Raw genomic sequence first — 10,488 nt, 5'->3', positions numbered from 1 at the left:
GAGCACCCGTCATGTTTCCTGAGGTTCTACAATGCCCAGACAGTAGAAACACCCCACAAGTTACCATATTTCAGAAGTCAACACCCTAAGGTATTTGCTGATGGGCATAATGAGTTCATGGAGGTTTTTATTTTTTGTCACAAGTTAGTGGAATTTTTTTATTTTACAAAGTCTCATATTTCACGATCTTGTGACAATAAAATTTTACATGAACTAACCATACCCCTCACAGAATACCTTGGGGTGTCTTCTTTCCAAAATGGGGTCACATGTGAGGTATTTATACTGCCCTGGCATTTTAAGGGACCTAAAGCATGAGAAGTAGTTTGGAATCCAAATTCATAAAAAATGCCCTGTGAAATCTTGAAAGTACTCATTGGAAATTGGGCCCCTTTGCGCATCTTGGCTGCAAAAAAAGTGTCACATGTGGTATCGCCGTACTCAGAAGAAGTAGGGCAATGTGTTTTGGGGTGTATTTTTACATATACCCATGCTGGGTGAGAGACATCTCTAAAAAAAAATGTCAACTTTTCCCATTTTCTTATACAAAGTTATCATTATAGAGATATTTCTCTCACCCTGCATGGTTATATGTAAAAAGACACCCCAAAACACATTGCCCTACTTCTGAGTACGGCGATACCACATGTGACACTTTTTTGCAGCCAAAATGCGCAAAGGGGCCCAATTTCCCTTTAGGAGGGCATTTTTAGACATTTGGATTCCAGACTTCTCACGCTTTAGGGCCCCTAAAATACCAGGGCAGTATAAAAATACCACATTTTGGAAAGACACCCCAAGGTATTCCGTGAGGGGCATGGCAAGTTCATAGAAGTGTTTTTTTGGCACAAGTTAGCGGAAATTGGATATTTTTTTGTTTCTCACAAAGTCTCCCTTTCCACTAACTTGTGACAAAAAAAAAATTTCAATTTTTCATGGACTCACTATGCCCCTCAGCAAATACCTTGGTGTGTCTTCTTTCCAAAATGGGGTCATTTGTGGGGTATTTATACTGCCCTGGCATTTTAGGGGCCCTAAAGTGTGAGAAGAAGTCTGGAATCCAAATGTCCAAAATTGTTTACGCATTTGGATTCCGTGAGGGGTATGGCGAGATTATGTGAGATTTTATTTTTTGTCACAAGTTAGTGGAATGAGACTTTGTAAGAAAAAAAAAAATTTCCTGTAGTGGTTAAAAATGCAGCGTGGGATTTAACAAAACAGATTCAAATGAAATTGAATCTAATTGGTTTCCATGCTCAACCAAGCCCAGTTTTGATAAATATCCCCCTCCATGCGTTTTCCAAGGTCTTATTCATGCAACAATCTGCGTCAGTATTTGTAAGCAAAAACTGCTTCTGAAACTAGTGCCATTTCACATTCCTTTACTGTATGTAGAGGTTTTGATCTAACCTCCAAAAAGACTGTCATGTAGACCTCTAAGGTCATTTTCTGTAGGATGAGGACCAAGTTTAATTGGATGGAAACATTAAAAGAGAACTGAAAAACTAATGTCTTAACTAGGGATGAGCGAATCAACTGCGGATGAAACCAAACCCAAGTTCTGGAAATTGTTTTTCACAGTATAAAATCAATTTCTGAAGTTATTATGCAGTCTCACGAGACTTCGCAAAGTGATAACTTCAGCTCAGACCCAATAAGTTCTAATACTGTACAGAGCGCTCGCTCCGTACAGCATTGAAAGGAAGTTTCATGCGAATTGACTTCGTATGTTTCATCTGAAGTAGATTCGCTCATCCCTAGTCTTAACCCTTCAGGACATATTGGCCTCGCTGCTTACTGATGTAGCATACAGGACACTGATCAAAATAAGGAGGACTTTGTGAAAAATGCATGACGTTTGGTGATGCATGCCGACATGTTTGGCACAAACTAAGGGGGAGATTCATCAAACTGGTGTAAAGTAGAACTGGCTTAGTTGCCCATAGCAGATAAGACCTTTCATTTGACAGCTCCTTTTGGAAAATGAAAGGTGGAATCTGATGGGTTGCTATGGGCAACTAAGCCAGTTCTACTTTACACCAGTTTGATAAACCTCTCCAAGTGTCTTTTAGTTCCATTGTCATAGGTGTATAAAATCCAGGACCCAGGCACGCAGCCTGCCTTTATAAACATGTCAAAAAAGGGTCATTGAAAAGGGGTCACGAAATTCAAGTGCTATAATAGGATGTTAGTTACAAAAAGACAGTTTGTGGAACATCCAGAAGGAAAAATTTCACAATCAACTGAGTGTTAGTGCTAGGTGTAAATGTTTAGGAATCATAGCAGCTCAGCAAAGTGGTCAACCACAAAGTTAGGGTGGGGTCACCAAGTGCCGAGTTAGTGTATAGAAGTCACCCACATTTTACTGACTGTTTACAAGTCTCCTCTGGCATTAACATTACAAAACTGTGCACCTGGCGTTTTCTGATAATGTTACCTGCCTGACTGCATTGTTTCAGGGACAACCAGGCCCCTTAGTACCAGTGAAGGGAACTCTTAATTCTTTAACACAACTGTATATTTTGGACAATCGTATGCTTCAAACTTTGTGGGAACAGTTTGAGGAAAACTTGTTTAATCATGACTGTTCCCCAGTGCACAAAGCAAAATCCATAAAGTCATGGGTGTGCGAGTTTGGTGAGGAAACACGACTGGCCCACACAGAGCCCTGACCTCAACTCCATTGAACACATTTGGGATGAATTAGAACAGATTGTGAGCCAGGTCTTCTCAAACATAAAAAAAAAAAAAAAAAGGTAATGTCAAATGCCTTTCTGGACAAATGGTCAAAAATTCTGACTCAAACCTTGTGGAAAGCCTTCCTTAAGAGTGGATTATCTCCTTATGAATGCCAGGGGATTTAGAATGGGACAAAATATCTTGTAGATGTAGGTTGTAGTTATACCATTGCGTGTTGTATGTACACATTATACACAATATGTACATTCAAAAGTAAATATATAGTATTACGGTAAGTCAACAAGAAGTGGAGACCTAGTTACTGTACATAGCAAATGTTCAAACAATGCAGGAGAAAAGCAATTTCTGAAGTCTAGTTTGTTAATCATTTATAAACACCACAAACAATGAGGTTTAACTAGGCATTTATTGCCATGATATTTTAGGCTTATAACATTTGGTATCTTGCAAATAAAGAAAAATCTCAAAAATTGTGCCAAAACATTTGTGACATGGTTACATCAATTTTATGGTAAACTATAATGAAGGTTTAGGCCATCTTCAGCAAGTGGTAAATCCAAAAGGTAGAATGGCAATGCCACATTAAGGTTTAAGGAAAGCCATGTATAACCGAGTTAAAAGTTTTAAAACAGTTATCACCACGTTGCAGAATGATAGTAAGTACTACAGAATCCCAAAACTTCCACATTTTAAAAGCTTAACCTTACCTAAAATATCAAGTTTTGATCTAAAAACTTGATTAGCTAAAATGGTTAAATCATTAGTATGAAAAGTGTACAGTATTTACATATTCACTTTAAAATAACCAAGAGTGGGATAAAAAAATCCTGAAAGTGCAATGCATAAAAATTATAAAAAGCTAAAATCTTAAAATGCCCACATAGGCTGCTAAGCTCACACTTTCATAGATCTGAGATGCATAGCTTGCATAAGCACATTCATAAACAAAACCCTTTATGGCATCCATGTAGAGCTGCTGACCAGAATGTAGATAGAGCCAGATTAATCTGCTTAAGTGGGATCCCACTGTATCTCCATGTAGGTTCTCTGAAAAGAAAGCACTTTGTTAATGAGGGCCACATGTAAACATTGACATAGAAAGGTTCTTTACAAGTCACAACCCATGACTGTACTGTAGTTCTAGACTCCTTTAAAATTCACTGTTAAACAATTCCTTGTAGAGCTAGTTCAGCTGAATGCAACAATACCTTCCACTTTGATATGTTTATTCATTCTGGAGAGACTGTCACCTGGTCTATAAAAATATTACATGATCTAACCTGTCAGATAAATGTTGAAAATGACAAGATAAAAATGTGCCAAAACAGCCATTTCTTGTTACCTTGCCTCACAAAGTGTAATATAGAGCAACCAAAAATCATATGTACCCTAAACTAGTACCAACAATACTGCCACCCTATCCCTTACTTTCTAAAATGGGGTCACTTTTTTGAGTTTTTACTCTAGGGGTGCATCAGGGGGGCTTCAAACGGGACATGGTGTCCAAAAAAATAAAAAATTCCAGCAATATCTGCCTTCCAAAAACAAAACGCTTTTACATTATTATTTTTTTTACAGTATTCACCTGAGGGGTTAGGTCATGTGATTGTTATAGAGCAGGTTATTACGGACGCAGCAATACCAAATATGTATACTTTTTTAATTTATGTAAGTTTTACACAATTTCATTTTTGAAACCAAAAAAATAAAAATAAATTTAGATAGAGATAGATATTAAGCTAGATAGATAGATAGATATCTCTATCTCTCTCTATCAAGTTTTAGTGTCTCCATATTCTGAGAGCCATAGTTTTCAGTTTAAATGATTATCCTGGGTAGGGTCTCATTTTTTGCGGGATGGCGTACATACGCCTTTTTTGATAGTTACTGTATAGAGTAACTGGATCGGCAGGTAAGCACACCATACAACACACTTCCTTGCTGCAGCAACACTGACTGGAACCCGAGCATAAGTACTGACCTCCCACACACCATACAGGTACAAAAAGCAACCACACCAGTTACTGCCTGGAAACCCATGCAAAACAGATGCATCGCGGCCCCAGGCAGAGCAGCACACAGACTTAGCTCCCCCTCCAGGGAACCCTGACACCCCCTCCTGGAGGCAATTAACCCCTCCAGCACCAGATAGGAAAGGCACCTACATGCTGCAACCACAACACGTTGCCGCTGGCAACAGCATGCACGACAACCGTGTCACGGCACACACCAAAGGCCGTGACAAATCTTCCCTCCAAAATCCATATGGCGCACCTTTCCTTCTGCGCCCTGCCATGTACCCATACAGCAGTTTACGATCTCACGTGGGGTTTCTGTAAACTGCACAATAATGGTAATAAATATTGTTTTCTTTGGCAGTTAACCCTTGATGTGTTACAGGAATAAATTAAAGTGGAAAATCTGCCAAAAAAGGTGAAATTTAAACATTTCATAATTTTTCCTTTAAGGGTTAACAGTTTGTAAAATCCGTTTTGAATAACTTTAAGGGTTTAGTTTCTATAAAGAGGTAATTTATGGGTGGTTTCCAGTATGTAACCCCCACAATGTGACTTCATAACTGAAGTGGTCCTTAAAAATGTGGGTTTTGGAAATTCATAAAATTTAAAGATGCACTTCTAAAATTCCAAGCCTTCTAAGATCCTAAAAAAGAAAATTACATTTAAAAAAAATGATGCAACCATGAAAGTTGACATATGGGAAATGTAAAAGTAATAACTCTTAAGATGGATCACCATCTGCCTTAAAAAGCAGAGAAATTAAAAAAAAATTGAAAATTGCGAATTTTTCCAAATATTCAGTAAATTTTGGATTTTTAATGAAGGTGAATTATAAAATCAACAAAAATTTTGCACCATGGTTTGGATAAGTAAAAGCATTTAGAAGTTACCACATCTGTCAAATGCCAGAAGACAACCTGGTCCTTAAGGTGAAAAATAGCAAAGTCCTTAGGCCTCTTTCACACGAGCAAATATTCCGCACGGACGCGATGCGTGATGTGAACACATTGCGCCCGCACCCATTTATTTCAATGGGGCTGTTGGCTTTCACGCATTACTTGTGCGTTCGTGAAAATCGAAGTATGTTCTATATTCTGTGATTTTCACGCAGCGCTGGCCCCATAGAAGTGAATGGAGCTGCATGAAAAATCGATGTGTGGATACGATGTGTGTTTCACGGACTGTTGCTAAGAGATGTTTGTATACATTCCGTTTATCATGTGCATGCAAAATGCATTAAATTGTATACATTCCGTTTATCATGTGCATGCAAAATGCATTAAATTGCATTGCACCCACGTGATAAAAATGCGATTACAGGCAAAACTGAATGACTGCCTGCAAAATCGTGCATTTTTCACTTGACGCATTTGCAACACATCCAGACCTAATCCGTCTGCAAGGGGCCTTAAGGTGTTAAATATGTTAGTTCCACTCCAGATTATCACTGACTTTAAAGAGTTGCAAACTTACCGTAGCATTTCTACACAAATGTTAAGTTCAAAAGTGTGCCAAATTTAGCAAACCGCATGTGCCATTTGCTATGGGGTATTGTCAAGGAGACACCAGACCGAACACAAACGAGCTGAAGTCTGCTATGAAAACAGACAGGGATTCCATAACATCGGCAGTGCCACCGGCTGATCGCCATGATGCCATGGCACATTGATTCAGTAATTCATGCAAAAGGAGCAGCTACCAAGTACTGAGTACATATACTGTACATATGTTTCAGTAGGCAAATATTTCTGAATTAAACATTTTAAATTTGTCTTATATAATAAACTTTTCTAACATTCTAACTTTTGGGTTCTCATTAGCTGAAAATGATAATCCACAAACTCTTGGAATAGGTCAGTGTGTGTAATGAAATTCTATAGTGCATGAGTAACTTTGAATTTATTACTGCAATAAATGAACTTTCAATGACACTTTAATATATTGAGATGGGGTTTATGGGGTGTCACTGACCTCAAATCTAGCATGAATAGTGGGAGTAGAAGTCTAACAGCACAATTTTTGTTTTAAATGCATCACAACTGCAGTGTGTGCAGCAGAAGTTAAATCTTTAATTGTGCCTGCTCATATGCTGAACAGGTGCCACAGACCCCGGGTTTCTTTTGTTTTACACCGCATCGCAGATCATAGACTAAACCCCAAATGCAACCATGGCAGCAGAGGTCTTTGCCCGCTGACACTGGGTGAATAAACTACACGTTTTCCTTTGAAATCCGTGGTGTGCTGCTGGCCTTTCATTTCTACTCAATTTGACCTTGGTGCTGGTCTACACTGGTCGGTCTGTCTATCTCAAATATCCTCCCATATTAAAAGCTAGTGTATCTCACATGGTGAATTTGGTAAAAAAAAAAAAGCCAATTCACTGTTTCGCATTGCTTTACCTTCCAAAAAGTGTAATAAGTGCCAATTTTTTTTTTTAAATCACGCATCCCAATATGGCTTTAAAAACTACAGAGTCTAGAAAAAAAATATTTGGGGAAAAATGAAAAATTTGCCATCATAGTCACTGACCCACAGAATAAAAGTAACCTCAAAAACTGAAAATTGCAGGGTCCAGAAGGTTTAAAAGATACAGGTATGTAAATAGGCTGATCAATTCAGTGATTCATGCTGTATTACTGTGTTATATTACTATTTGAATAGCTAGCTTAAAAAAATAAATAAAAAAAGCTGCTTGGTCAGAAGGATAGTTATACCAAGTTACCTTCATATATTTTGGTGTCATATTCCAGCAGCTGGAAAAGGCACTCTGGGAGAAGACTGCTCACCCAGAAGTTCTCCTCTTGAAGGATCCAGTTGTTTATTAGTTGCTTTCTAAACAGGAAGCCTTTGATTTGCTCTAGATAGAAGGAATCTCCAGAGGACATAAACATCCTAGAGGACCAGAGGGGCAGAATTACTTATCCTGTAGGCAGCATAAACAGAGTCCCAGTCTAAAGATCTCAGTGGCACATGCTGTGTGATAAATTAGTTCTTTAGACATTGTACAACCTAATTCTGCTTTTTGCTTTTGGAAAAATTGTAGGCACAATCATGTTAGTAAATGTTGTAAAAGAGGTTTAGAAAAGGGAGAGTCAAATGGTCAGGTCAGAACAGCATTTCTACAGGTGAAACTCGAAAATTAGAATATTGTGCAAAAGTTCATTTATTTCAGTAATGTAACCTAAAAGGTGAGACTAATGAGACTCATTACATGCAAGTGAGATAGCCTCAGGAAAGCCTCAAAAGGCAATTGCAAAAACAGTTGGATGTTCCCAAAGTGCTGTATCAAAGCGTATTAATAGAAAGTTGTGTGGAAGAAAAAGGTGCACAAGCAGCAGCGATGACCACAGCCTGGAGAGGATTGTCCGGAAAAGGCCATTCAAAAGTATTGTGGACTGAGGCTTGAGTTAGTGCATCAAGAGCCACCGCACACACCGACGGATCCTGGACATGGGCTTCAAATGTTGTATTCCTCTTGTCAACCCTCTCCTGAACAAACATCAGAAGCATCTTACCTGGGCTAAAGAAAGAAGAGAACTTGTCTGTTGCTCAGTGGTCCAAAGTCCTCTTTTCTAAAGAGCAACTTTTGCATCTCATTTGGAAACCAAGGACCGAGTCTGGAGGAAGAATGGAGATGCGCACGCTGCAAGATGCTTGAAGTCCAGTGTGAAGTTTCCACAGTCTGTTGATTTGGGGAGTCATGTCATCTGCTGGTGTTGGTCCACTTGTGCTTCATTAAGTCCAGAGTCAAAGCAGCTGTCTACCAGGAGATTTTGTAGCCCTTCATGCTTACTTCTGCAGACAAGCTTTATGAAGATGGCAACTTCATTTTTCCAGCAGGACTTGGCACCTGCCCACACTGCCAAAATCTGGTTCAATGACCATAGGAATACTGTGCTTGATTTGCCAGAAAACCCACCTGACCTGAACCCCATAGAGAATCTATGGGGCATTGCCAAGAGAAAGATGAGACTGAATGCAGAAGAGATAAAAGGCTGCTATTGAAGCATCCTGGTCTTCCATAACACCTCAGCAGTGCCGTAGGCCAATCGCATCCATGCCACATTGAGGCAGTAATTGATGCAAAAGGGGTCTAAACCAATTACATATGCATGATTATACTTTTCCATTTAACTTTTTTTATTTATTTCATGTAATATTCTAATTTTGAGATTGTGAATTTGGAGATTTCATAAGCTGTAAGCCATAATCATCCAAATTACAAAAAATAAAGGCTTGAAATATCTCGCTTTGCATGTAATTAGTCTCATTAGTTTCACCTTTTAAGTTACATTACTGAAATAAATGAACTTTTGCACAATATTCTAAATTTTTAGAGTTTCACTTGTACATACTGCATTTGAAGTCAAACCCTTGGCATTTACTGAAAATTCTAAAATCTGATCATACACATTTGATAAATATCAGCCATCTAAAGTGTATGGAGACATCCCGACACAAGATGTCAAGGAAAAGGGAAGCCTTTTCTTCTTGGGGAGATAAGATGCTGACCATGCTACCCATTCAGGACACAGCCCAGCTTGCACATGTATGGAGGGGTTGGGAGAGATTGTTTTTTTAAAGAGGACCTTTCATGGGTCCAAAGAATCTGAACTTAGTAGCAGACTATATAGAGCGGCGCGCAGGGATCTAAGTGCACGTATTCCTGAGCGCCGCTCTGTTCACCCGCTATGGCCCCCGGTAATTTCTCAGCATTTGGTCCAAGGAGGAGGAGACGCCAGTGTCCCTCCTCCTCGCTGACAGCAGCGCTGTCCAATCACAGCGCAGAACTCTGAGATTGGACAGCGCTGCTGTCAGGGAGAAGGAGAGACACTGGCGTCTCCTCCTACTTGGACCGAATGCTGAGAAATTACCAGGGGCCACAGAGGGCGAATGGAGCGGCGGCCAGGAATAGCAAGTGCGCTTAGATCCCCAGGCACCACTCTATGTAGCCTGCTACTAAGTTCATATTCTTTGGACCCATGAAAGGTCCTCTAACAAATGAGCATTCAACCCAAAGCCTTACAACCAAGGCACCTAAAGCCAACCAGTAAAATTCATTCTAGAGGCCACTATACAGCTCCATTTAATTATTACCCAACTCCTATCCACAAATCTAGAAAACCTGCCTAAACTTCCAGTAGTTGCCTACTACCACTAGTCGCTGCCTAGCCTGTGCCTCAGTGACCTGCCCTGGAATCTGTCAGTATCCAGCTGACTGGCTCTTGCTCAGATGAGGGCTTTTTGAGCTATGACACAGCTGTAGGAAGCCAGTCACTCAGAAATAACTAATCGGAGCTTCTACAGAGACATCCAGAAGGTGGGTCTGTGGGCAAGGAGGATACTGGCTGACCTGCCTCTGTGCCTTGAAGTCATCTCAGCCAAATGATGCATCTGTCTAAAGCATGATAAGAGTAATCATCCCATAGTGATTATATGTAGACAGCAATATTAGTTTGAGCAAAAAAGCCACTATATGTTGGAAGACCATCTCCATATCCATCAATGCAAATCCATAGTTACACGTTCCATCATAGAACCAATGCCATAACACCTATGGCTGCAAGCAGGGGTAGAAATGCCATGTACACTATAGGGAAATTTCCCAATGGGCAGATGCCCAGGGGGTTGCCAAGACCTCATGGCCAGCCAGGTATATCAAGATCTTATGCTCTCAGCATTAATGTTAATGTGGCACAAGCAGCATTATGTAGTGTAGTGTAGTGGTATTTTATTCTGCACCATGTTATTGCTGGCCCCACCTACTACT

At 39.7% G+C, this 10,488-nt stretch overlaps 1 protein-coding gene across 1 annotated transcript in view; it reads right to left on the bottom strand.

Annotated features, from left to right (window-relative positions):
* Positions 1-3,559: 3,559 nt before the first annotated feature.
* The window catches only part of LOC122935390, a 41,571-nt gene continuing 34,642 nt past the window's right edge, over positions 3,560-10,488 (bottom strand). Inside the window, exons 8-9 of the mRNA XM_044291161.1 lie at positions 7,441-7,610; positions 3,560-3,747 (exon numbers count right to left, since the gene is read on the bottom strand). Of these exons, the coding sequence (XP_044147096.1) occupies positions 3,560-3,747; positions 7,441-7,610 (358 nt within the window). The remainder of the gene's footprint in view (positions 3,748-7,440; positions 7,611-10,488) is intronic.

The sequence above is a fragment of the Bufo gargarizans genome, chromosome 4, assembly GCF_014858855.1.
Source record: "Bufo gargarizans isolate SCDJY-AF-19 chromosome 4, ASM1485885v1, whole genome shotgun sequence".
Lineage (NCBI taxonomy): Eukaryota > Metazoa > Chordata > Amphibia > Anura > Bufonidae > Bufo > Bufo gargarizans.
This window is presented reverse-complemented; position numbering and strand designations above follow the sequence as displayed.